The 26,771-nt window shown below is 43.5% G+C and overlaps 2 protein-coding genes across 7 annotated transcripts; one reads left to right on the forward strand and one right to left on the reverse strand.

Annotated features, from left to right (window-relative positions):
* Positions 1-1,716: 1,716 nt before the first annotated feature.
* On the forward strand, positions 1,717-26,771 carry slc5a10 (solute carrier family 5 member 10). 4 transcript variants are annotated; one of them, XM_052085161.1, is made up of 15 exons: positions 1,717-2,052; positions 2,137-2,208; positions 3,303-3,407; positions 5,172-5,231; positions 5,554-5,658; positions 5,736-5,841; positions 6,975-7,055; positions 7,126-7,331; positions 9,708-9,843; positions 18,950-19,073; positions 19,200-19,295; positions 19,612-19,780; positions 21,839-22,054; positions 24,798-24,891; positions 25,609-26,771. In XM_052085161.1, the coding sequence occupies exons 1-15, from the start codon at positions 1,945-1,947 to the stop codon at positions 25,794-25,796; spliced, it is 1,866 nt and encodes a 621-aa protein (XP_051941121.1). In that variant the 5' UTR covers positions 1,717-1,944; the 3' UTR covers positions 25,797-26,771. The 4 variants fall into 4 exon arrangements, with proteins under 4 accessions (XP_051941121.1, XP_051941122.1, XP_051941120.1 ...); XM_052085160.1 differs by having other exon boundaries at positions 1,720-2,052; positions 18,950-19,057; positions 19,145-19,295; XM_052085159.1 differs by having other exon boundaries at positions 1,721-2,052; positions 18,950-19,295.
* LOC127613875 (protein FAM83G) lies at positions 8,192-18,321 on the reverse strand. 3 transcript variants are annotated; one of them, XM_052085157.1, is made up of 6 exons: positions 17,327-18,321; positions 16,374-17,241; positions 13,804-13,971; positions 12,093-12,217; positions 10,647-11,967; positions 8,192-9,072 (listed from the first exon to the last, which is right to left on the reverse strand). In XM_052085157.1, the coding sequence occupies exons 2-6, from the start codon at positions 16,872-16,874 to the stop codon at positions 8,707-8,709; spliced, it is 2,481 nt and encodes an 826-aa protein (XP_051941117.1). In that variant the 5' UTR covers positions 16,875-17,241; positions 17,327-18,321; the 3' UTR covers positions 8,192-8,706. The 3 variants fall into 3 exon arrangements, with proteins under 3 accessions (XP_051941117.1, XP_051941116.1, XP_051941115.1); XM_052085156.1 differs by having other exon boundaries at positions 16,374-17,265; XM_052085155.1 differs by having other exon boundaries at positions 16,374-18,321.

The raw sequence follows: 26,771 nt of genomic DNA on the forward strand, positions 1-26,771 counted from the left end.
CTATCAGCCCAGTGATTGGTTGACTCAAGTTTCCTTTTCCGGGTTATCGTGCAACGCGGACAAACTGAAATATAACATTATTCAGTGCATATGGGGGAAGGTTTCCTTCATTCTCCAATTGTTTGTCCATGTACCAGCATATCGAAGCCAACGAATCATAAAACTAAACGTTCTCTACGTACAGCTTTTGCATCCTTTACTGTAGACTTTTTGGCAGACAGAGGGCGCTGTTCTTAACACAGAAGTCCATCCATTTCGTGGAGCGTTGCATTTAAGCTCCATTATCTTTTAATGTACAATCATACGAAATGAATCGAGCAAAATTTCACGAAATAGACACCAAGTAGTTGGTTTGGAACAACAAACTAGATACTTGGCATTGAGCTCACTATAATCTATACTCTATGTTGCTGCTGTAAATTGTGAATTTGTCCATTGTGCGACAAATAAATGTTTTCTTATCTTTCTTTTCTTAAAATGTATTCAAACCCTTTGAAGGAAAATTGCAAACCTTCACAAATGGCAAGATAGCAAGCAACTCAAGCAGGGTACTATTGAACCCATTTTTTAAATGTGAATGACCCCACATATGACAGGGAAAGAATCAGCAGTTTTCAGAGTCACTCTTAAAAAATGCTGGGTGAATAGTAACCCAAAATGGATAAAATAGTTCGACCAGCGCTGGGTCCAAAAGGGGCCAAGTCAATGTTTCTTCATACCCATTGGGTTGAGGATATTACTCACCAAGAAATGGTGATCAATAAAAAGGTAATCAATAAAGTTGTGGTTAAAAACAATACCAATGTTACTACCAACATTTTCTCAGATTAAACGTTGTCCTGTCGGGGGAACCTATCATCTCATCATCACTTTCTACACTTTCAGCGACATGTGCCGAGACGTGCATACATGTGTGTGTAAATGAGATTAATGATGATGATGTGTGTTGCCTCAGGGCGCCCCGTCACCACCATCTGCTCTTCGGTTCGGAAAAAACAGGCCGGCCAGAGGTTTTTGTGTGTGAGAGGCTAAGTTAAATTCACACCAGGAAGCATAGATGTGGATGTAAAGTCAAACTCTCTTGCATGAATGTTCCCTATGACGCACACCATGTTGAAAACCATTTGGATTTGAATTCATGGTTAGACTTAAGACGTAAGTTTTGTTAAGCGCTTTATTGTAAGGAGGGGAAAAGTGTATTGTTTCATACAGTGCGCACCAAGACTGTCTTGTATGATTCTAAACAAATACACATATTTTTACACCCCTAATATATATGTATATCGCTCGCTAGCGTCGGGAGGAATTCTTGTATCTCTGAAATCATCACTTTAAAAAAAAAAAAACTGACAGACAGACAGACACATACACACACACACACTCACACACAGACCAACTGCTCTTGACAATTAACAGCACATGTTTGTGTATTTAGACACTAATGATTATACACTTGTCACACAGCCAATGATTGACTATCAGTGTGTGTGTGTGTGTGTGTGTGTGTGTGTGTGTGTGTGTGTGTCGGCTACCGTCCACATGGGCATCTGCTGCACTCCACAGATGACCCATACATACACTCCACTGTCCCCTAGCAAAGCCTGTTGTGTGCATGTGTGTGTGTGTGTGTGGGTGCGTGTGTGTGTGTGTGCACAACATTAAGGTGATGTTTCATGTGGGGGGGGGGTCCTCTTTACACATACACTATACACGGACACACACACACATGCTCACACACCTCCAATTTCTGCCTAACTTTGATGTAGACTGCTCGGGAAAGAAGGAGTGGGTTGAATGTGTGCGACTGTGATGCCTTCTTTTGGGGCTCACAAAAAAAGGGTGTGAGATTTTAAATGGGGATAGAGATTGGTTGAGGTTGAGAGGTTGAAAAAAAAATACATGTGCGGATAAATACATGAAGAGATATTCTCCAAGTGTGCAAGGATGTCCAATTCCACCACCAAGTTTTACGCGCTGTCTCAATCCTTCAGCTTCTCTGACATCATCGTCATAGTAACCTACTTCCTTCTCAACCTGGCTGTGGGGATCTGGGTAAGTCGCACAAATGCATCTAGGTGTACAGTATGTTTAATTTTATACCTAGTTACTTTTCTGTGACTGTCTGTGTGTCGTCAGTCATCATGTAGGGTGAGCAGAAACACGTTGAGTGGCTACTTCCTGGCAGGACGAGACATGGCTTGGTGGCCGGTGAGTTCTCCATTGCATCGCGTGCACGAATGTTGCTGTAATGTTATTACTGGGTTGGATTTTATACAACTTTATTGTCAAATGTGCTGTATGTGTAACATAGCAGCACAGATGAAATTTCTTCCCTCTTAAGACAACATAAAATATATAAAATTATGTTTTTAAATGTACCGCTCTGCTTTAAAGATTTCATAGTGAACCACAGCAAGTGTGTTAGAGACACTTTTTTGCTTTTTACTGCTGTGTTGGTGTGATGTGATGCTGACGTTGCAACGTTTAGAGAGAGGATAGCGTATTTGGCCATTTAAATCAAAATGGATGGTGCATGCCTTCCTGTGAGACAGTAAAACCATGTGAGTCCTCAAAGTAAAAAAAAATGTTATAAGGAGAAGGGGATAGTTGTACATTACAAAATGCATTTTTAGAAATATAGTGCACAAGAAATGTTAAAACAGTATTCCACAATGTTTTTTCTTTTTTTTTTTTTAAACTCCTGTCATTAACTACAAGGCTCAGTGGTTCGAGTTATACTCCACGGCTCTGCCATTTTAAAAAAAATATCATGATAATGGTCACTGAAACAGAAAGAGCCTGCAGGTCTCTTCTCATTATAATGACAGGTGAACCAATATATTTTTATTCATTCATTCATTTTCCGAACCGCTTGATCCTCACTAGGGTCGCGGGGAGTGCTGGAGCCTATCCCAGGTGTCTTCGGGCAGTAGGCTGGGGACACCCTGAATCGGTCGCCAGCCAATCGCAGGGCACACAGAGACGAACAACCAATCACTCTCACATTCGCACCTAGGGACAATTTCGAGTGTTCAATCAGCCTGCCATGCATGTTTTTGGAATGTGGGAGGACCCGGAGAAAACCCACGCAGGAGAACATGCAAAGTCCACACAGGAAGGGCGGAGCTGGAATTGAACCCGGTACCTCTGCACTTTGAAGCCGACATGCTAACCACTGGACTACCTGGCCGCGCCAATATATTTTTAACGACTCGATATTTACTTCTAATCTCTTATTTCATTATAAAAGTGTCTTGTAATGAAGTACAATCATTAACTGGTTCAAATGTCAAATTTCCCAGATTGGGGCTTCCCTGTTTGCCAGTTCAGAGGGCTCGGGTCTGTTTATCGGTCTGGCCGGGACAGGAGCTGCTGGGGGCATCGCTGTCGCAGGCTTTGAATGGAATGTGAGTGGACACGCTCGTCCATGCGCCCACCAAAGCTGTTGATATTTAAAAAAAAAACACAACCCAGAATTTTGATCTTTAAAACACAGATAGGTGACTGGAAAAATAATTTGTGCTCTTAAACAAAACAATCTAATTCACACAGGTCGACACATTTCAATAGTGATATAAATCAAATTTACAATACATTTAGATTATTTGTATTCTTTATTTATTTTTTGTAACTCCCTGTGACTGTCATAATTTCTTGTGCCTTCAAATGCTAAGCAACCACTGAATCACAAAACAATTTACCATCTATGTCGCAGTGTTCAGGAAATCTTTCAATAAAAAAAAAAAAAACCAGAAATGATGCAGCAAATGTTACAGAATGTAACAATACACAGTCATTAACTGCATTCTTTTTCCTCCAGACAAAATTTCTTATATTAGATCAGGGGTGTCCAAACTTTTTGCCAAGGGGGCCAGATTTTATGTGGTAAAATGTCGGGGGGCCGACCTTGGCTGACATTCTTTACATTGAACAACAATATTGTTCAACAAATTTTAGTAAGCCAGTCTGTTTCACATTTCCATTTTTATTTTAATTTCAACAATCTTAAGAATTTCTTTTGTTTCATTTGAAACAGGTATATCACATGCAACCGCTTATTCACTTGACTTTTTCTTAAACAGAAGTCTCCTGAGTGCAAATTGATTGATTTGAAACGTAAAATGTATCACCATGACTTTTCAATAGTCACAAAACCTTTGACTCGAACAACAGGGAAATGAACAAGCAATACACATATCCACAACTGCAAGGATCATTTGAAATATGACATATCAGTCAATATAAACACGGAGTGATGTCTTGTTAACTCGTGAGTGATGCCCCCTAGTGTCTAAAGGCTATTACTCATTTAGTGAATGCTATTACTCATTTAGCCACTAGAGGGAAGCAGTACTCTATGAAACATCACTCACCAGTCTACGAGACCTCAGTCAATGCAACACGTGTTCCATTGCGCCCAACCTGCTGGCCAGACGGCACTGATTTTATGACAGGGGCCGAGGGCCGGATGGAATTCGACCTTGGGCCGGATTTGGCCCACGGGCCGGACTTTGGATATTGCTGTATTAGATCATTCGGACGGCTTGACAATCTTTGTGTCTTTTAATCATATGTGTTCGTTGCATGTTTGCGTCACACTGCGCCTGGAGGCCAAGAATTGCACAACAGAAACAGCACACAAAAGTTGACAATACTGTAACTGATATTTAGGCTTTGTTTGTGTTTCCATACAGTATATCATATCTTATTTGTATAAATAAACGATATACGGGCTGTTATTTTGGCCGGAGGGCATTTGAGGAAACCTTAATAATCGCAGTGACCTAAGCTTTGGAACACATGAGAGTTGATATACAGTGACATGTTGAAGAAGACACTGCTCCCCGCTCAGCCTCAAATATATCTCAAAATGGTCTTGATGTAACTCTAGCTCTCAAATGACGATAAATTCTTCACGTCACTGCCAATGTCTGAGTAAAGGATGCAGCATTCCCTGTTTCTCTTCTGTTGGTCTCCTCCTACTTCTTAAAATGAGCAAAGGCAAGTTTTTTTTTTTAACATACATCTAGTCGAGATGCAGTTTACTTCTCGTCTAAACCTGCGGTAAGAGTCTTTCGGTAGGATGTCTCGATGTTTGACCACTCGAGATTGTCCTAGTGTTGGGACTCATCTGATGGAACCTCTCCGCTCTGCCTCACCCTTTCTTTCAGGCCACTTATGTGTTGCTGGCTCTGGCCTGGGTGTTCGTTCCTGTCTACATCTCCTCAGGGGTTCGCCTGCACAACACACACACACACACACACACACACACACACCTGCACTGCAGTTTCTGCTTGTCACGGCTGGTTCAGCAGGAATTTTGGCATGCCAAAAGGGGCACTGTCCTTGCAAGCATTCCCCGCCTTGAAAATTCCCCAGCTGGGTGTCACACAACTCTACCGCACAACTCATCCATCTTCCGGCATCACAAATGACATCTTACACTTCTCTAATGGGTCATAACTATTTTCAGAACACAGGGAAGTGCGAACGACACATTTCTCTTGATCAGAATGTCACACACAGTTGACCAAAACAAGTGTCTTTGTTAAGATTGTGACAATGCCCGAGTACCTGGGCCGGCGTTTCGGAGGCGAGAGGATTCGAACCTACCTGGCTGTCCTCTCACTGCTTCTGTCGGTCTTCACAAAGATATCAGTATGACGAACACAAAGACACCCGATGACCCAGTTGGCAATACACAAACATTGACGCTTGTTCATTCCCTGCACCAGACTGACCTCTACTCGGGAGCCCTTTTTGTGCAAGTGTGTCTGGGATGGAACCTCTACTTGTCCACCGTTCTCATGCTGGTGGTCACTGCGCTCTACACTATCGCCGGTACGCAAACAGGACTACATTAGATTCACAGACACACGCAGACGCTACATTGACTGATGGTCATTAGGTACTTTGCTCTAACCGGAGCCAAGTTGCTCCAGGCAAGTCTGGCTTGTCAACACACTTAAGTAAAGATGGATGTTTTTTTACAGACGATTGTAAATTATACTTGGGTATAATGAAAGTGTGCTGTGACACTTCATTAGATAAAGTCATGGCAAAAATCATTACAAACAATACTTGAGTAGAAGCATAGAACAAAAAGAAAAATCGTAAAAGTAGATATACTGATTCAACCTCTGAACTCAGTAAAATTGAAAAAGTACAGATTTTGAAATGCAGTATGTACTTAACTACAAAAAGTGAAAGGTAAAATGCCTTTTGTTTTGTGTTATCGTCAATATGTGTTTTGATAATTTGGCACGACAACAACCACAATTCAAAGATCAGAGGCTCAGTGGTGCTGAGCTCCAGACCATCTCACCGTTTTGTTCATTTTAACACAATTTGTAATGCTTTTTGGAAAGGTCTCTCACTGAACCATCAAATCTTATCAAGGCTAGTTGAATATTCAGCCACTGCAAAAAAGGCTTGGATTAGATTTTTTAAAAAAAGATAGATTGTGATCCTACGAATTTCTGACAAGACAGCCCATTTTCTTCCAGTACAATGTCAACCTACACATTAGAGAATGTATTTTTTCTGGAGTAAACCACCTTCGTATAGTGATTACTAAATATATGAAAATGGACATTGGTACTTTTTAAATACAAATATGTATTTATATGGAGTTATGTGACAAATACAAAAATATAAATCCTCTCTTTGCTCCTCCCTCTTGCCCAAATAGTAGTTACTGTATATCGCTCATGGGCATCCAGTCACTTAGCGTGTCATTAGCACATTGGCTTTAATATTGACACACACATGGCACAACAGTTAGCTTGCTAGAAGAAATATCAGCTAACCCCTACCTAACAACATAAATAATGATCTACACTTAAAGTACCAAAATAAAATAAGGTTATACACAAGATAACATCCAGCTCGCTAGGTTCAGCTTTGTTGTTTGTTCAGCAGTGTTGCCCTGACCAATATGGCGGCAATGAAGCTTCACACTGACTTTCTCACAGGTGGTCTTGCGGCTGTCATCTACACCGACACTCTACAAACACTGGTGATGATTGTAGGGGCAATTATTCTCACCATTACGGGTATGTGAATTCATTTCCATCCGGCAATGCAGTAATACATGCGTTCTCAAAGCGTGGTCGTCGTTCTCAGCTTTCAACAAGATCGGCGGCTACAGTAACCTGGAGAAAGTGTACAGCATGGCGGTGCCGAGCAAGATCATACCGAACAGTACCTGTCATCTGCCTCGACAAGACGCCATGCATCTGTTCCGAGACGCTGTCACGGGAGACTTGCCCTGGCCTGGCATGACGCTCGGGCTCACCATCCTGGCCACTTGGTACTGGTGCACCGATCAGGTAGATCTACATACATGCATCCATTGTATTGAAACATGAACCCATTGAATTTCCACACTGAGCTCACCTTGCAGGAGCCTAGTCTAGGGTTATCCACCCTCCGCTTCCTTACGTTTTTCTTTTCATATGTAAAAATGTTGTGCGGTAAAAAGTGATACGGTGGACTCCCGTTCTGTATCTCCTTGGTGGTCATTATTATTCTCCGTCTCTTGGACAGGTTTTGTCTGTTTCATTTCGTTGCACCTTGTGGTATAATTACAGCTATTCTGAGTCTGAATTTCCATTTTGATAAAAGGCTAAGATGAAGAATCCCCCCCGCCCCACCGTCAGGACCTCTGAATGTTGGCTACAGTGTGGATTGTTCCTCTTTTTAAAAATGATAGTCCACTTAATATACTGGGGCCAAGTGAGGGCAGTGACCCACTTGATCCGGCAGAAGGAAACGGGAATGAAATAAAGCTCGTTTTTCCCAGTTTGCAAAAACTTTGTAAAATACAATCATCTCTCAAGTCGACAAATCAGTCAAGTATTGTTTTGCAAAAACCACGGAACTTAACAACAAAAACTGTGGACGTGGTCAAGGAATAATCCATTACATTTTGGTACACATTAGTTTTGACTTTATGTCCCGATTGCTTTTTGGCCATGTTCGGTAGTAAGGCATCAAACAGCAGATTGAGACTTGGCGAAAAAAAATCTTGTGTCAGGCAGTAAGCCCTTCTAAATGCACTTTAATAAACAACATCTACATCACCAATTAAATCAGTTAGCTAAGTCAGGATTTTTTTCTGTCTTGGTTGAGATCTTAGCTATACACGAAATACCTTTCTAGTTCATGTCTAAAAGGCAAAAGTCAAATATTTCATCCCAAATCCAATCTTTTATTGGTAGCATTCGCTTTTGGTCCCACATCATGTTTATAAACACCACGCACATCTGTACAATTCAGCAAGGCAAAGGTTGTCAACAACAAGCCTTGACAGCCCCCCCCACCACATCAGTGTTCAACCAGTTTGTAGACTAGGCTCGCACCAGAAGCATTGCATCGTTGAGCTTTCTAAGTCCAAGATTTGCAGTGCAAAAATCTGAATGAGTCTTTGTCAAGAGGCTCCAGTAAAATGGTCATTTGTGAGACTGCATTGTTAAGTAATAGCCAGTCAAATGTATGCGTGCATACATTTACAGTTCACCTTGATGGCAATGTAATTTATTTACATTCAATTCCTCATTCACGATATGTAAATCCACATTCCTTTTCATGTGGTCTGAACCTGAAAGTTTAGACAAGATTCCAACACGACAGTAAGCATCACCCATTTTGAAAACATGTCACCTTCAACAAGCATTCTTGGAGTACCTGGACTGGCAATCATTTCTACCTGGAGGCCCTGTTGTTGTTCTGAGACACTTTCTTCTGCAAGGCTCCACCTCGTACCTTCGAATGTCTTAAATTAGACAGAGGTGCAATTCCCCCACTCGAGTTGGCGGCCGGCAAAGGTGAGGAAGTGTTGGCCCCCTTTCTGTCGCCCGGGCTGTGGCGGCGCGCTGAGCGGCTGGATCGTGTCTCGGCCCGTGTGAGGGCGGCGTCCGGCTGTAGCGTGTGTCCATGCCAGTAACGATGTCCACCGATCACCGGGCCGGTGGCTCGCTGTGGGCGGTGGAAGCTCCCTGGTTTGGCGATGACGACTTTTGTGCCTCTCAGCCTCCCATCGCGACCGGGCGATCTCGATAATTGGAACAACTGCAAAAAGACGTGTTTAAAAAAAAAAAAATTTAGCAACAGCCATCATCCAGTGCATACTTCTCACCAGGAGTACCTCCTGGACTATAACTCGCTCCCACAATGTCTTCACACTTCACATGCATACTTCTCAACAGGAGCACATCCGGGACTCTTAATTGCTCCCACAATGTTTTCACACTTCACATTTATCATTTTTAGCTCTTTCAAGTGATGCTCACCATTTCTTGGGACTATATTTGCATTGGTCAGTTAAATATTATTCCGATGCTTCACTTTAATCAGTAGGAATATGACAGGTATTGTTCATTCCACAAAAAAATGAAACCTGGGGATTTCTTCAAAATGAAAAATTCAATCATCTATTAGTCCATTAGCGTTGCAATTGTCAATTGTTTTTACATTTTCATAACATTGCACGAATAGTTAAGATTTATGTTTCACAGATCTGATTGACTGAACCTATTCCGATGAGGGAGTGGGGTTTTTTTTCCACGTTTAACCCTTTCAGGGACAGCAGTTACTACAGTGGGCAGCTAATCATGTTATCAAGTTACAGGGTGCATGAAAGGCTGTATGATCAGTCTAGAAAATGAATGGGTGGGTGACATGTTCATTTTTCTTGGCATTTGCAGGTGATCGTCCAACGATCGCTCTCTGCAAAAAACATGAGCCATGTGAAGGGAGCGTCCATCCTGGCTGCCTATCTCAAGATGCTGCCCTTCATCTTCATCATTCTCCCGGGCATGATCAGCCGTGCTCTCTACCCAGGTTAGGACAGATGGATATCGTAATGCCGGGCTTTACAAGTGCTGTTTTGAGTATTCAAAAGATGGATTCATTCTTGACAAACAGTATGGCAGGCATGTGATTGAACATAACTGAAGTGGACTGTTGTTCACTGTAACACAATGTAAATCATCGACAGAACTCCTTTACGTTCTCCCTGAACTGCATCCTTATTCTGTCTTAACCAAATGTTTTGGGACAATTTTGCACTCCTTTCAGTGAGTTAAAGCATCCTGTTTAGTCTTTTTTTTAATGTTACAAAATGACTTAAGTACCATTATGGTACATAATAACAATAATGACACACTATCTACTGTAGATGTCTTCATGGGGGGAGAGTGGGTTGTTTACTGTGGGCATACGTACGGTTGGGCACCCGAGGATTTGCTTCTGAATGTTTTTTTCCCTTCACCAATTTCCCCCAGCATATTAAGATATCCTTTATTTGTCCCGCAATGGGGAAATTACAATTAGTTAATTAGTTTGATTATCAGCACTTTGTGAATATTTTTAAAGGATAAAAAAAGAATTAAGTCCACATTCAATGGGGGGGTATTGCACCCACAGATTTTTCCTATTCGTGGGCCATCCTCGTCCCTATCCCCACAAATAGTTGCACTGCACAGCCGCTCACTTGTATGAAACAGTTTTTAAAAAAAGGGGGGTCAACAGTAGGGTGCATAAGGTGGACGAAATTGATTGATCCTTGAGGTAATGTGATGAAAGCATCTCACAAACTGTTTCAAATTGGGAAAAAGAGTTTTCGTGAAGGGGTCCTGTCTCACCTGCCCTAAGCGCCTGTGCGGTGAGCCATGGCCCCGCCTGCGCAGCTGCTGCGACTGGCGGATGAGGGCGGCGCTGTCCTCCTTCTGGCTCGGGGGGTCCCGAAGGTCCAGCATGCTCTGAGAGAGGCGGGCCATCATGTTGACGCCGTCCATAAGCCGGTGGCCGCGGCCAGACCCTGTGCTGACCCTGTCGGCCAAGGGGTCGGCGGGCTGCTGCTGGGAGCAGTCGAAGAACTCTTCCTCGGACGCCGTGGAAGCGCTGGACGGGACGTCGGCGCCTGCTCGGTCGCACATGACCTTGGTGCTGTCCTGGCTGCCGTTGTCATTGCTGCCGGAGTCGCCGCCCTCCTCCTTGGAGTTGACGTGGCCAAGGCCAGCCGGGGTGTTGTTATTGTTGGAGGTCATTTCCATGTTGTCGATTTTAACCAGGGTGACCTGCGTTTCGATGGGCTGGTCCGAGGGGGTTGGATCTATGACAAGGTGTAATGTTCGCCGTTTGGGGACAGGAGGGGCTACAGCTGGCGTCTCTGGAGTTTCTCCAGAGGTGTCCGACGGCTGAGGCGCCGCAGAGGGAGTTTGTTGTGTCTCCTGCTTGAGAAGTGAGTCGGGCTGCTGCTGCGGGGGCGCTTTGGAATCTGCTGCGTCAGCGCTGTCTTTATATGGAGTTGCGACTTCCTGCTGCGGACCTTTAGCAGCCGATGTATTGCCAGTTCCAGGTTGCGCGTCATCTTTCGTGTCCTTACCGGACTCCTCGGTAGGACTTGGCAGGGTCAGAGATGAGCTGAACCGAATGGCCTGACTGACCGCAAAGCGCTCGGACCTCTGCAAGTGAACCTGATTGGCTCGTTTCTCATCCCTGATGTTGATAAAACCTATCACGTCACTCGGTGGGTCCGGTTCCGGCCAGGTAGGGAGGTATGGTATCAGGTAGGCTTTCTCCATATTGACCAACGCCGGATGGATCTGTGGCTCCTCGGAAACATCCTTAAGACGCCCCTTATGTATTTTTAACCCAGCTGGGACCCGAGAGTTCTTGTTGCTGGAGTTCTGGTCTGAAGAAGTGGGACTTGTGTGAGTTCCCGTAGCAACCAATGCATACTTGGGGTTGATGAGCTTCTTCGCAACGCTAGCTGGCACGACAACAGGGGCGGCCTGAGGGAGCGGGTCGGGAATGGGTTCGTCGACCATGGGGACCTTGCTGAGGGACACACTCCGTGACAAGAGGAAGAGTTCCCGAAACTGGAAGTCAAAGGTCTCCATTGCCTGTCCTGTGATCACCGTGATGAGGTTACGGTCCAAGCGGGACGAGGCCCACGTGAAGCTGGAATGACCAAAAATAAATAAATAACCAAACAAATAATAGAGGAGCTAATTGGTTGATATATTGATTAGGAAACACATTCCTTTACTTTTTTTCCCCCCAATATAGTCCTACGTCAAGCTCACCTGTATGAACCGGAGATGGCTCTGTCTCCATCTACCAGCAGGAACCTCTGGCTCAGGGACCCACGAACCTTCTGTGCTGAGCGTGTGAAGAACTCCACGCCTCCACAGCAGCGCACGCGAAGATTCTAAACACAAGCACACAAAAATAATTCACGTGAGAGATGATCTACTGAGGAGACAAAAGATTTTGAAACTTTTTTCTTATTTTTGCGTGTGTGGCCTAAGCTAGGCGGACTCTTCATTAACATTGTTGTGTTTACAGATGCTACAGGTTATCTGTGTGCATGTGTGACACACCCTGTTATGTTTGTCTTCTGCCCTGTGATCAAAGGGTGTGGCGCGAGCCGCTACGTTACTTCATGGGTCAATATTGTTGCTGTAATCTCACAGGGGGCAAAACTAGTTATAAAGGGTGAAAATGACAGATAAGACGGCAAGGTTGAAAGAGAGAAGGAAAGTCATGTTTCCAGTGTGGGCTTAGAAAGTATTGTCTCCAGTCGGCCATATTTGCAAAAGTTCCATTTAGGTGTTTTCTGTTACTGGCCCAACCAGTTTCACTTGGAGCTTCACTTTGAATCACGAAGAAATCTAGCCTATAGCGACTGACGAGCTGCTGCTTGTTGACCTCATCTCGGCTTTCAAGTGAGAACATGTGTCGGTTTGGTCGACAGCATCTGGTGCTTTTCAACATTTCCAAATTGAATCGTACTCGGTGGGTGATACAGCGCCCAAAATAAAATACATTTTTTGTTCACCCAAATTCTGATTTGAATTGCGCTCTCCACCACCCCAGCCTCTTTGGTTATAGAAACAAAGACAAACAACACTACTCAAAATGAGATGTCCCCCTTTGTTTTTTTTCCCACCCTTTCATCATTTTCTTTATTTCCCCCAAAACCAAACAAAAGTATTTTTTCCAGTAGGTCCCCCCACCCTCCCCTCCACACACACAGAAATTAACTTCCAGTAACAGTCCCTAAATATAGCTGCAACACTGCTAATTTGGCAACGCCGGCTGTGCTTTTGTAAACTAGCTCCATTCTGTCAGGATGTCATGATAACGGTGATATTGCGATATTAAAATTGCCATGATATCGTCACTGTCATGTTAAGACATACAAAGCAGCCCATGTTTTGAAAGAACACATGACTATTTGCTGGCTTCAGCCAAGCACAGCATTGTGAACTACATAGACCGCGCCACTTTGCTCTGCTAAGCCAATAGGAGCACGTGACAAATAAAATGACCGGCCAAGCCTATTATTTTTTTCACTGCTGCTATCATGTACAAAAACACAATACAGTATTATGCTTTTTTTTATTCATTGCATCATCTCCACAAGCTTAGTTTTTTACAATATAATAAGTGTTTAAACAGTATTGTGAGCTTCTTTTTACATCGCTAACCTCCCCAAAATATTGTGATAATTATTGTATTGTGACTTTTGGATATCATGATATCCCAAGTCTTTCAGTAGCCAGATAGATCGTGTAAGCAGTGCAATGCTAGCGCTGCGTGATAAAAATAGATTTAAAAAAAATTGTCCAGGCACATAAACATGAATGTTTCAATAAATCGGCCGGCTAACTGTAAAATAGAGTTATCATAAGGAGCCATCTGTTCCAACAGCTCTTCTCTCAGGTTATCAAAACAACATCTATCCACACATGTCAAAATGTCCTGTGTGTGTCGATAAGCATGCGGGTGTACCTTTAGGTGTCCGCGATGCATATCAGCTCGACCACACATGGAAAGAAAAGAGGGTACTGCCGCCATGTCGATAATTATGTAGACAGGAACTTTCCGTCTGTAGGCGGCATCCAGGAGGTCTCGAAATATGTCCACGTCGGTGAAGGCGTCCATCACCACGGCTATCACCTGCGCACAGACACACACGTTGGACCGAATGTTAATTACAGAGACGTATACTGAGTATTCTACAAGCATTTTTCTAACATATCTCAGTGGACGGGCCATTACAATAGTGACTTTTTTTAAAAAAGCAGTTTAAGATTGGGTTGAAATCCTTTGAACCCCCCACTCCCTTGTTACAGAATGTCTTCTCCCTGGAACTAAAAATTAATTTTGCCATGAAACATTGCTGAAGTTGACTTGGTAAATAGAAAAATCTGTGTCGCCTTTTATTATTCTAAATGTGCGAGACCGCCCCTTAAGTCCACTTTCGTTCTACAGACCGTGAAAGCCACTTCAAGAAGTTATTTCAGATCAATGAAAAGATTCTTGTGTACATCTAAAAACATTCATAAATTGTAATGTCAGTTACTTCAGAAATGGCAGGGAAGGGTTGGCGTACGCTGCCATCGAGTTAAAAAAAACAAACAAAAAACGGCAAACAAAAATAAACATTTTGAAATATACAGAGATAAGAGATGGTAATACTGTAAGTGCATACATGGATAAATAAACGGCGCTTTTGAGAAGCTCGGTTTCTACTTTGTCCACTGAAGTCAGCATTCCAGTGGTTAAAAACTCCCCTTAATTAGAAGAACAAGCTTCCTGTGTTATTCCCAGCCCCACCGCTGACCTAGTAAGGTGGCATTCCCTTTCAAGGCCTCTATCACGTAATTTCAAGTCATGTTGCTTTTGTTTTTTTTGTTACTTTTAATAAGCACACTCAACAAACACACAAGTCAGGATTGTTTTGTGAATGCTCTGGCACGTGAGTGCATGTGCCAAAGCGACACGTGTGCGAGAACACCTTCAGATCATCAATCCTGCTCGGTATATGACAAAGGCACGATGACCTAGTTACTTAAGCCAAGACTCGGCTGCGGCGCTCCGCACTGAGACTAGAAAAATGCTGAGGATGTCTAATCTCATCTGTCAAACCTCTTGACGCCCATTAGCGGTTTGACAACCCAGTAAGAAAATGGACACTAGTTGAAAATGCCAATCGGATGTGAAAAACGATTAAAAACGTGAATTGTTTGTACAATTGCTTTGGAAAATACTCTCTGTGATTTTAAAAATTTTCAAACGTTGGGGCCATATTTAAAGCCTGAGCACCAGCAATTTCCTCATCCCAAAGACAGTTTTTTAAATGACGGTGGAAGATCAAATTGGGGTAAACACATGCCGTCAGTTGGGCCATGTTTTGTGATTTCTTAATCCCTTGAGATGAAACTCTGCAAAAGTCAAATTCTCTAATGTCTAAAGTGATCCTGTGGTGTGAGATGTGGGGCGATTTTTTTTTCGTCCAGTTGCTCGGAAAATGATCAGTCCGTATGTGCTCCACATTGAACGGACTTCGGAATTGTGATGTAAAACAAAACAATAGCCAATTAGGAAATTGCCGACCTTACTTTCTTTGACTTCTTCTTCTGTGATTTACGGCACAGTGCTGCCCTTCACAGGTCTTTAATGGTACTATGACACGTGCTGGAGACAACATGACGTACGTGGTGGGGGGTTAATCATCTGTAAATGCTGTAAGACGCACCTGGTGATTTTTTTTTCCCCCTCACCACGTGGGATAGCTCACGTTTTAAAAATGTATACCCAACCCCCAACACTGATAATGGAGAAAAGTACTGAGGTCGCCAAACCTCAGCGATAAATAATGCCTTAGGTCATTCCTATCAGAGGTTTAACAATCCAATAAGTGGATGGAAACAATTTAACCATACAAGTCAGGATGTGAAAAGCAATTAAAATGAGTTGTTGAATTTTTTTGCGACATCTCACAACAAGTTGGTGCGAGGCTTAATCCTGAATGCCCGATAAGGCCTGCAACTTCCTCCCAACACCAAATATAGAAAGTTAGGAAATGAAGTCGGGAAATTTAAATTGCTAACTCAGTACAGTTACTTAGTTACGGCACTAGGATTTTTTTTTTCTGTCCCGGGACTAAATGACAAGACATAGGTGGGCATAAAAAACTATTTATAAATGAATATTGGATTATCAGGTAAAATGCTGGGATTTAACAGGGGCTATCCAGATTTCTGACGGGGATATAGCCCCCCTATTCCCAGTGTAGCGCCATTCCTGGATATACTCATCAGCCACAATATAAATCCACTCGCATGGTCTAATGCGCTTTCACAAAGCAAGCGTGCACGATGGTGTTTCTACTTTGCAGTGGTGTGGAAGCACACCGCATCTCTTTGGGGGGGGGTTACTAATCAGTATTAAAATAATAATTAGTTGTAGCCCTAGTCGAGAGTAGAAGTTAAATATTGTTAGACAATGAATACTGAAAGTGTAGATGTCAAACTGTACAAAAGTTACTTTCCCACCATTGGTGAATTCATGGCTACCTTTTGGGCTGAAGCGATGCTCTTGCGCACGACCTCCTTGATGTGCGCTTGACCGTCAGTGGGGGGCTGCGTGTAAACGCTCACGCGCGTCACCCCACGATACGAGATGGCTTCGGGCCAACCGAGGTCCAGCTCCGCCACCGAGGCCTCGGACCTGTCGGGCCAGTATTGGAGGGACACCTGGCCGTCCAAAGCTCCATCTTCCCCGGATCCCGGGGTCGTGTTCCCAGCGTGGCCCCCGGGGGTGTCCGGTTTCTGGTGGTGCTCTTGCCCGGGCCGGTAAAGCTCGGCCGTGTGGGCGATCCGTTCCAGCTCGGTTTCGGAGAGGAAGTCCCGGACTTCGTTCTCGCGGAGGTAGTCCGTGAAAGCACCCCGTCCCTGGGTGATGAGCTTCTCCAGGGCTAGCCGCTGGTTCTCACTGTAGAAGAACTCCGGCTTGCCCTCGCAAACACGCCAGTTGACGTGGTGGTCGTCCAGACATTGGATTTGAGACAACGCCATGACGATGAATCCACTCGTTAAGAAATACTTAAGAAAGTAACACTCGTTCCCACTCGGCGGTTCGTAGAAATTTCACAATCTACCCTGCTTTCATTCCGGTTCTGTCGTTCACCACACCAGGAAGAGATAAGCATGACCAGTATTCCTCCAGAGTGAAACTTCTCATTTGAGGGAAATTAAAAGTCCAAGAAAAAGGGACCATACAAACACAAACGTCTACTTTCTCTCAAACAAACTCAAGGTGTTGGAAGAACAAAGGTTCCCCCGCCCACAGCCGCGCCTTTACACCTGCCGAAGTGGGGGTCGACACGAGCACAGTGTGCCGGGGACCGGCGAACATGGGGGAGGCAGGACGGGAGGCGGGCAGCTGTCTGGCGGATGACTGTATTTGCTGTCAGCCAGTGAGTCAAGTTAGAGCGGAACACGCAAAAAAAAAAATCATTAATCCCCACCTTCGCATTCAAGAGTTGAAAAAAATCGAGTGACTCAGTCTGACGAGATACTTTTTGTTTGCTCCGGGGGCCCAGCCGAGGGTGACGGCTCCCGAACGGCTTAAAGACTGAAACGGTTGAACGCCACGAAAGACAAAAAAAAAAGTCGAGGAATTTTGACTGTCTACGTGGCACTTACAAAACTTCATCTGCAAAGAAAGCAAAATGTTAATCCAGGGTGCGCCAATGTACAAAAAGTTCTTCGACGTCCGTGGCGAGAGAGCATGGAGGTGCCGGTACGTGAGAACCTGGAATCCGGCAACGGAAGCTTGGATACCGGGGGACAGAGGGGCGGAGTGTCCGGTTGTCCATGGAGCACAAACTCCACCCTCTTTCTGAAAGGGGGGGGGGGGATATAAACTTTTTCTCAGCCATCAAGTTTGTGCCTTGTACAAAATGGAGTGGCTAAGCTAGAACAAATATGACTGTTAAAAAAATACAAAAAAAAGTTTACAAGCAACAAGTGTTACATGTGGTGGTATTGAGGCAATGACCTATTAGGGTAACGCAAAGCATATCTGACCGGAGGGTAAATGATGTAACATACTGTAATGCTCACAGTATGTTGACAGTGAAAATTCAACAGAGTTTACATCGCATAGTAGTAGTCATAATAAAATACTGGATCAAATGCCACGTTCAGGGTTATTTGCTTTGAACATTCAATAATTTCCAGTGTCTGCCTTTAGCAGATTAGCCTTCTATCCATTCTCCATTTATTCTCATTTGGGTAAACTGGTGCCTCAGTTATTTAATTTTTGCATTTTTCACGACAGTTTTTGCTTTGCTTCAACTTTTGTTTTTTTTGTTTTTAAATTCAGTTAGTTGTAATTAGGTTTTAGAGTTAACGATTACTATGACGTGTTACATAGACAGACAATGCTAAATTTGATTGCCACTCCTTCATAAACACTCACTTGCAAATGCCTCAAATTTTTTCAGTGAGATCCATGCAATATTTTGACATGAGCCGTGCTCCACCCGACCTGCAGTTTCACAGAAACAGACTTACCCACAAATCATGAAAACAGGAAATAAAAAGTGCTTGTGTTACCAAATGTCACAACTCATTTGTGTGCTCAGACACAAAACAGTTGCGGATTGAATATAATGGCAGCGGCACTTTATCGGAGCGACTTTTAATATTTCTAAATCAAGGTTAAAAACTATGATCTTTTTCTTATACTTATGAATGAGGTACAGTATTTCAAAAACATTTATAAAGTCATGTTCTCCGAAAGAAAATGTATGTTCTTTTAGTCATTTTAGTAATCCACAGCACTTTTAATTTCCTATTGCCTCTTAATGTCTTTTACGCTTGCATTTGAAAATGCTTTTAAATGTTGTACTTTGAATTATGTGAAGCACATTGAGTGACCTTCTGGATGAAATGCACTATATAAATAAAACTGCCTTATGTTCCTGTTATGGACCGTCTACTGACATTTTGAGAAGCGCCCCCCCCCACCCCCCCTAGAGAAGAAATGAGAGCACATGAATTGTGAATGAGAAGAATATTTGGTTACCGTGTCCATTTCTTTGTGTGTAACTGACCTCTGGATGGTGGACCACCTCATGTTTCAGACACGGTGGGATGCGTGGACCCCGAAGAGTGTGTGCGGGTGTGTGGAGCTGAGGTGGGATGCTCCAACATCGCCTTCCCCAAACTCGTCATTGAGCTCATGCCAAGCGGTGAGAACACGTCCAAATGCAGAGGGAGCATTCGGCTTTGTGCGTTTATTTTAAAGTTTCGACTCGTTTCGTGTGTGTTTGGGACAGGCCTGCGTGGGCTCATGATATCCGTGATGATGGCCGCTCTGATGTCATCACTGACCTCCATCTTCAACAGCAGCTCCACACTGTTCACCATGGACATCTGGAAGAAGCACCGGCCCCAAGCCTCTGAGAGAGAGTTGCTTCTGGTTGGCAGGTATGAAACAATTTGGAACTCCCAAGTGTCCAAAATGGGGGAAAAAAAAAAACAAGGTGAAGACTGTTACATTTCAAAGACAAATTCGTGCATGTTAAGTATTCATTGTAGGCATGCATGACAGCTGAAATGGATGGTTGTTCGCTTATGTGTGCCCTACGATTGGCTGGCAACCAGTTCAGGGTGTCCCCCGCTTAACTGCCCAAAGACAGCTGGGATAGGCTCCAGCACCCCCTGCCACCCTTGTGATGATAAAGTGGTTCGGAAAATGGGTGAATGGGTATATTTTAATCACACGACTGTGTTTTTGGCTCAGGATCGTGACGGTGATCTTAGTGGTGGTGAGCGTGGTGTGGATCCCCATTTTGCAGTCCGCCAACAGTGGCCAGCTGTATGTTTACATTCAGTCGGTGACCAGCTACCTGGCGCCGCCCGTCACGGCTGTCTTCACCCTGGCTGTCTTCTGGAAGAGAACCAACGAGCAGGTGACAGTAACGGTTTTGCCCTTGACTTTGTGATTCCCATCCATTGTGCCGTGGCCCGTAGCAAATTATTCCATTTCACTTAATTGGCCCCAAGAAATATTTACTTACTACAAATATTGAATCCTTGGTCATCTATCTATGCCTGCGACATGAAGTGCCAGGCAGGACATTTAAATTCACTTTCACTAGATGTCAGAGGGTACAATTAGTTTGTGGGGGTTGCTGACAACCATTGTTATTTGTTGTACCACTTACCACTGTAGGTGTTAAGCACCAAGGAACACACACAATTGCGTAACTCTTAAATGGCAATCATATCAAAGTTGATTACAAACTTCATCCCCTATCTAAACCGGACTTCTTTGCCGTTCCCTTCCTGCACTTTTATTAGCCTCATATGGGATACAGCCGAGCGCCAACATTCCTGGAACCTCGAGCATATTGTTTTCATTCCTGGTGTCGGAATTGTCAAGGGCTAATTTAACGCGATCTCCCGTGCAAACAAATGAAAGTGACTGTGCACGTCTGATAACAGAGTCGGCATGTAAGAGGATTTTATTGCGGTGAGATTAAATTTTAAAACAATAAAAAAAAGAGTATAGGGTGCATGGGACCGAAAAGATAAAAGAGTTATTGTACACATGGAGAAGTATACTGTAAACGCTAGTAAAGACCCGTCCCAACATGGGCTCGAGAGTCACAAGCGACTTGAGGGTGTGTCTTTTTTTTTTTTTTTTTTTTTGCTTATAGACTGATTTCCTCTTTTCTCTTTGACTCCCCATGTTAGTCTGTTCCTCTCTGTCACAAAAGAGCACACACAAAGGAAAGTAGGGGAAAAAAAGTCGAAGAATGCTTATGAGCATTCACTTTCGAGCTAAGCCCATAACTCTTTTTTCAAGAAACGGACCGTTTTGTTTTTTTGTGGGAGATGAGGGTGGCTTTAGCTACTGGTGGTCAAAGGTCAGACGTAAGGAAAATAAGCAGTGTCACATGCTCTGCAGCACACTCAAGGGTCAATAAGACCTGCCAGTTGTGTGTGTAATGTATGAATGGAAATGTGACACCGTCACTTAAATCATCGAGTACTCCAATAAAAAAAAAAAAAGAATGGCAGTTGAAACAAAGTACATTACTGAAACACATGCAACAAGGATACAAAACATACAATATACCTTGAAGTGTATGGACGGAGATGAATATTCTTAAATTGAAATGAGATGTTCCAAGTTTACTGCCTTGATTTGATTATGCTCAGCTTTTGCATCAGCTCTCTCGAGGTTGTAAGGGGCGCGACTCATGTTTTTGTCTGAGTGGACAGCTCATGAGCGGTATGTATTTTGAATTGACTTACTCACCTTACAACATTCGGTGTTCAGTTTAAAAAGTGAAAATGTGTTTTTCTTTCCTTCAGCCAAACAGGTGATCTTCTTGACTTGTAATTTTTTTTGTATCTGATTCAAACCATACTTTGCAAGCTTAAGAAAAGCAAGTGACTATGTTGTCACTGCACGTGTGAAAACGTAGGTGAGGAGTAGAACAACACATACAGGAGTTGCAGGGTGAGAAAGTAAGAGCGGCGTGCGGAAAAACAAACACACACACACCCTGAGTGTGACCCACTACTGCTCCTCGCACATTGTCCGCTTTTTGAAATGTCATTGTACGTCTGCATGCTCCAAACTTCACGGCACGTATCTCATTTTTGCAATTGAACCTCTGCAGTCAAGCCATTTGTCATTTTTAACGCCTTATCTCGGCTCCAAAAATGAACACTATTCAATTCACATACGATCGGTCGTTACCTGAGCCCTGAGCAACCGTGATGTCATTTACAGTCAACACCAAGTTGCAAAATGGCCGCCCACCTCCCCCAAGAAGGCGAAAAACAGGTGGATTTTGTTGCCTAAATCATATTCCACAAACGTAATATAAATCAGAATGTTGTGTTTCAACTAGTGGGGGCTCGTACAATATGTTATTGATGAGAAAGATTTGGACTCGCAATTACCACACATGAAGATGAACAAAGCCTGAATCTGTCTGTTTTTGTCTTGTCAGGGTGCATTCTGGGGCCTTATGGTGGGTTTGGTGGTGGGGGTGTGCAGGATGGTGCTGGAGTTTGCCTTCCCCCCTGCCAGGTGCGGCATCGTGGATTTGGCTCCTGCGGTTCTGCGCCGCGTCCACTACCTCCACTTTGCCATCTTGCTCTGCGGTCTCACCGCCGTGGTGGTCATTGTGGTGTCGCTGTTGACACCGCCGCCGGGCCGCGAGCAGGTACATGCGGACGAGCACTGAGAAGTCGGAAGACGTTTGGTGTGAGCGACTCGGTTGTATGGTTGGATGTTGTGTCGTGGATCCGTTGAGAACTAAATCCAAAGATCACCAATGATGTCTGCAAACTGCTTCTCAGCACAGTAGCACTTTTGTTGCGCGGCCGACGGTGACACACGCGACTCTTCAGCTTTTGTCACCTCATGAATGCCTGCGATCTGCTGACTTGACTCTGTTCAGCATGTGATCATGAATCACTGAATGACTCTTCCTTCAAGCTGACGCGGCTTTCTTCTAACACATGTCAAAGGTTTTAAATGCGATACTGAATACGACCGCTTCAAAACAACTCTGTACTAAACAGCTGCAACCACTGAATTAAGGAGCCTGTACGAGTATACAAAAGTATCTTTTATCATGTGCTTCAGCAAAAGTCCTCGGTCTGTATCTTATAGTATATTTGCTTCTACTGTGTTAGCCGAAGCAAAAACAAGTTGGTATTCACAAGCATTTTTATTCATGAAACAGCCCAGAGCGGCTCCGAACTCCCTTGGCCACAGCAAATACATTCTTTCGGTCACGAGCCAAAAAGCTGTCGGCCAAGCTTGAGAGCTGCAACGCAATTCAAATGGTAATCTCCGGTTTTGCTCTCAGTCTTTGCCCTCAAGCAACAAGCTATAGAAATCGGACCCTAAAATAACGCGATGACATGTTGGCTCTCCCCCATATGTTTTTTAGTGGTCTATGATTTCAGCCATGATGTCTCTTGTGTTGTGTGGGCGTCTGGGTATGTGGTAATATTACGATTCGGACTCGTGTGCGGTGTTACTTTACGCCACGCTGACGGTGCATAGTCCCCGCTTCAATTGGTATTAAGAGTGGCTTGAAAATGCACATTTTCCCGATTTAACCCTTTCAGGGACAACGGTTACTGCAGTGGACAGTTTATCATGTTATCAGGTTACAGGGTGCATGAAAGGATTAAAGCAGTTTTCAGATGACTCAAAACCTTTTTTTGCCATTATCCTGTCAAAAATCACCCCCCCCCCCAAAAAAAATGACAGCACACCTAACATCCAATTGTTACATTCTGGTTTTAGTCACACTTTTGTGGCGGTCGGTTCCGTGTCATACGAATGCTGAGCACGACTCTTGTTACCATGACTACCGTGGGCGCAGCTAGCATATTTATGGTGTCACTTAAGTATTTAGTGACTTTTCCAACACTCTAGCGAGTTTTTTAAGTGGTGAGCAACCAATTCAGCAGCGATTCTTGGTTCCCCAAGATTTCTCGGTATTGAGCCCCTTGGTAATGATGATAATGAAATGGCACGAGCCTCTTAAAGAATGGCTTATTTTGACAAATTAATTTTTTGCCCTTTTCATCTTAAATTTTCAATACATAAAAAAAACACCGGCGGCCCGGTAGTCCAGTGGTTAGCATGTCGGCTTCACAGCGCAGAGGTGCCGGGTTCGATTCCAGCTCCGGCCTCCCTGTGTGGAGTTTGCATGTTCTCCCCGGGCCTGCGTGGGTTTTCTCCGGGTACTCCGGTTTCCTCCCACATTCCAACAACATGCGCGGCAGGCTGATTGAACACTTTAAAATGTCCCTAAGTGTGAGTGTGAGCGTGGATGGTTATTCGTCTCTGTGTGCCCTGCGATTGGCTGGCAACCGATTCAGGGTGTCCCCCGCCTACTGCCCGAAGACAGCTGGGATAGGCTCCAGCACCCCCCGCGACCCTAGTGAGGATCAAGCGGTTCGGAAGATGAATGAATGAATGAAAAAAAAAACCACATCAGTCCTTTGCTGATTAGATTGAGTTGTATTTTATTCAAACATTACAAAATCACATTTAAAAAAATCTTTTGATTTAAAAAAACATTTTGGGAAAATTTGACTTGACTATCTGTTGTTACAATACTACTCAAAGGTGATAACTGTACCTGCTTAAGTCGTAAGTGGCATAGTTTGCTCTGATAATATAGAAGAATAATTTAAATTTCTGCTCTGTCGTGTACTGTATTTACACATGCTGATTCTGTCAAGAACGGGGGTAGGAAACTCCGGACATAGAGAGCCGCAATTCTGCTTGTTTTCTAAGTTTCCCTCTTCCAACACAACTGATTCAAAAGTAAAACTCATCGAAAACAAGCAGGATGGCGACTTTGTAGGACCAGAGTTACCTATCCCTGGCTTAGAAAAAGTAGGTCACACTTACAGCAACAAAAAAGCCACTGTGTACAATACAATCCTGACTCATTGAGATTTGAATTTGGAATGTCATGATTCTGTTTTTGTTAAGATGACATTTGGTTTTGTTTCGTCATTTTGTTTCCTCTTGTGCTTTTGTTTTCCTCGTTGGGTTTTGTTTTCAGGTGTTTCCAGCCTGTTACCTTGTTTTGTTTGTCACAGTGGAGTGTTTTGTTGTTATTTTAAGCTCTATTTTTTTAGGACTTTGTGTTATGTTTGATTCACTCTCCTTTTCCTGCTTCCCTGCTTTTTTTGGGGTGCGGCGGGGGGTCCACAACCATCACGCACTGATGACAGAGGACACAAAAAGCTATTGTCTGTGTACATATTTCACTTCGCTATTGACAGTGCTTGTATGAATTTACATTGGAAGAAATCCAAAGAAATCAAACAATTGCTTGCTTCGACTTGGCCCACTTCACACGCACACGCATGACCAGGAAATGGATGAATAAATGTTTACATTATTAAGTCTTTCCCCGCTTTGATCTGCAGTTGAGGAACCTGACCTGGTGGACTCTGACCGAGGAGTCTCCCATAGAAATCCCTCTACAGAAAATGTCCTCTGTTGGTCACCGTAGTTCTCAAGGTGGGCACTAATTCTTGCCGTACTGTGCAATATTTTCATTGCGATAAGTTTAATTTTTACGGAAGCATAAAGGTGCCGATGTGAAGTAAACAGTTTTGACTTGCAACCTTGTTCGAAGAAGTTTGCCAAAACATCCGAAAGTGTTTGTGTCCAAACGTATTTGCATGATTGGAGCTAAAACATGACGAGGATGCTGCACAGACACAAACGTATCTATTTATCTACACACGCAGACATATACAATAGAAGTCCCTCTTAGCCAATGGGATGTCAGGATCTTGCTCGGTAATAGCCAATGGCAGGGCAACTATAACTATGTTGCGTTCAGGAAACTCGGAACTGCAAGTAGCAGACCATCATGTATTTTTACCTTTTGTATCTTGAAATTTATTCTAGAGGCAATATTTTCCCGTTGAGGCGTTTCGTAAGTTGAACGTTTTGTATGTAGTGACTTTCGTAAGTAGAGGTACCTCTGTACGTTTGAACGATTTTGCCAGTGAAGCTCCACGCTTCCTTAAATTGTTCTGTCATTATCGGCATATTTTTCCCCTCTTTGACAGCACTAGTACCCTTCCCATAAATACTAATTGTACACCGTTAAATGCTTCCACTGTACCCTGGAAGGAAAGCATCCATCACAGACATTCACACAAATGATGACACAGTAATTGAGCAACTTCCTCTTGCGCGCGTGTTTGTGTGTGTGCGCGCTTGCAGACTCTGAGCCAGCACGTCAGATGACTTGCGGTCACGGCCTCCGACTGTGCATCGCAGCAATTCGCCGCTCGCAGGAGACTCCCCGAGTTCCGAGCGTCCGCGAGAGCGCCTTCTGGTCGAGGTTCTGCTGCGCAAACGCTCTCCTGCTGATCGGCGTCAACATTTTTCTCTATGCATACTTCGCCTGAGCTTGAGCGCCCGTGCACATCCTGCCTCGCCCCGATTTCGCTGAGCAGCAGGCAATCTTTTCTGCAAGGAACCACAAACTCTGCGGCTCCCACCCTTGTCAGAGAGGGGGAGGGGGTTTGTTTTTGTTCACGATATTTCGGGTGCCTACAAGTATTTAAGTCCGTATCAAAGTGGCATTGATATGGTCGATAAACTTAAAATTAATCGAAGCATTTTATAGGTATACGTATTTGACTTTCTCTACACCAAGTTTAATGTTTCAGAACTTTTTGCTCAACTTGCCGTTTTGCAGAAAAGGGGTTTAAAATTCACATGTGGTTGAGCCATAAATGCTCAGATACATTTTGAGTTCAATTGATATTTTTGATTTCATATGACCAATTTATCAATGGTGCAAACAGATGTTCTCGAAGGGAAGTGACCACAGTAGAAGGCCTGTCAAGAGTCATCAGGAAGTTGCAACAAAGATACTGGCGGACTGGGAGCATCACAGAAAGTGGACATCTGACTTCTGAAGTAGTGGAAAAAGTGCTGAAATATTTCAGCTTACAGAAGACCAAATTAAATTCACGCGTAAAGGTTATAGTAAATTTTCGTTACCTGAATTTTTAGCCAAAAGCCGTCAGTTTCTGTGAGTAGTGTAGATGAGTAGCTATAGAGTGTTTTCCTAAAGCTGAAAAATGACCACACAAACCTTTTCTTTGGTGTTAATTTTCATTTGCGTTAATCAGTCTCAACTTTGGAGAAAATTTGATCCAACGCATTATCAATTTTAGCAACTTCAAAAAGATTTTATGTTTTGAAAATGACATTTTCAGAATTTCATTTTTTGTTTTTGTCATTTGATTGATAATTTATGTTCCTCTCAAACCATGATTTTTATTTGTTGTTTTTGGAACTATGATTATGAGAAACGATTTAACTCTGTATAAACAGTAAAAAACTGGAAACATTAAATGTGTGGCAACTTTGAA

Source organism: Hippocampus zosterae, chromosome 13 (assembly GCF_025434085.1).
Source record: "Hippocampus zosterae strain Florida chromosome 13, ASM2543408v3, whole genome shotgun sequence".
Classification (NCBI taxonomy): domain Eukaryota; kingdom Metazoa; phylum Chordata; class Actinopteri; order Syngnathiformes; family Syngnathidae; genus Hippocampus; species Hippocampus zosterae.

What these genes read in the sequence shown, in the direction of transcription:
- slc5a10 (XM_052085159.1), top strand. Translation starts at nt 1,945, where the DNA reads ATGTCCAATTCCACCACCAAGTTTTACGCGCTGTCTCAATCCTTCAGC. An exon ending in CTGTCTACATCTCCTCAGGG is followed by an intron (nt 5,232 to 5,553) that starts GTTCGCCTGCAC and finishes GTCTTTGTTAAG; the next exon opens with ATTGTGACAATGCCCGAGTA. An exon ending in GGTACTGGTGCACCGATCAG is followed by an intron (nt 7,332 to 9,707) that starts GTAGATCTACAT and finishes TGGCATTTGCAG; the next exon opens with GTGATCGTCCAACGATCGCT.
- LOC127613875 (XM_052085157.1), bottom strand. Translation starts at nt 16,874, where the DNA reads ATGGCGTTGTCTCAAATCCAATGTCTGGACGACCACCACGTCAACTGG. An exon ending in GCATCGCTTCAGCCCAAAAG is followed by an intron (nt 13,972 to 16,373) that starts GTAGCCATGAAT and finishes GTCTGTGCGCAG; the next exon opens with GTGATAGCCGTGGTGATGGA. An exon ending in CGCACAGGCGCTTAGGGCAG is followed by an intron (nt 9,073 to 10,646) that starts GTGAGACAGGAC and finishes GTCTTTTTGCAG; the next exon opens with TTGTTCCAATTATCGAGATC.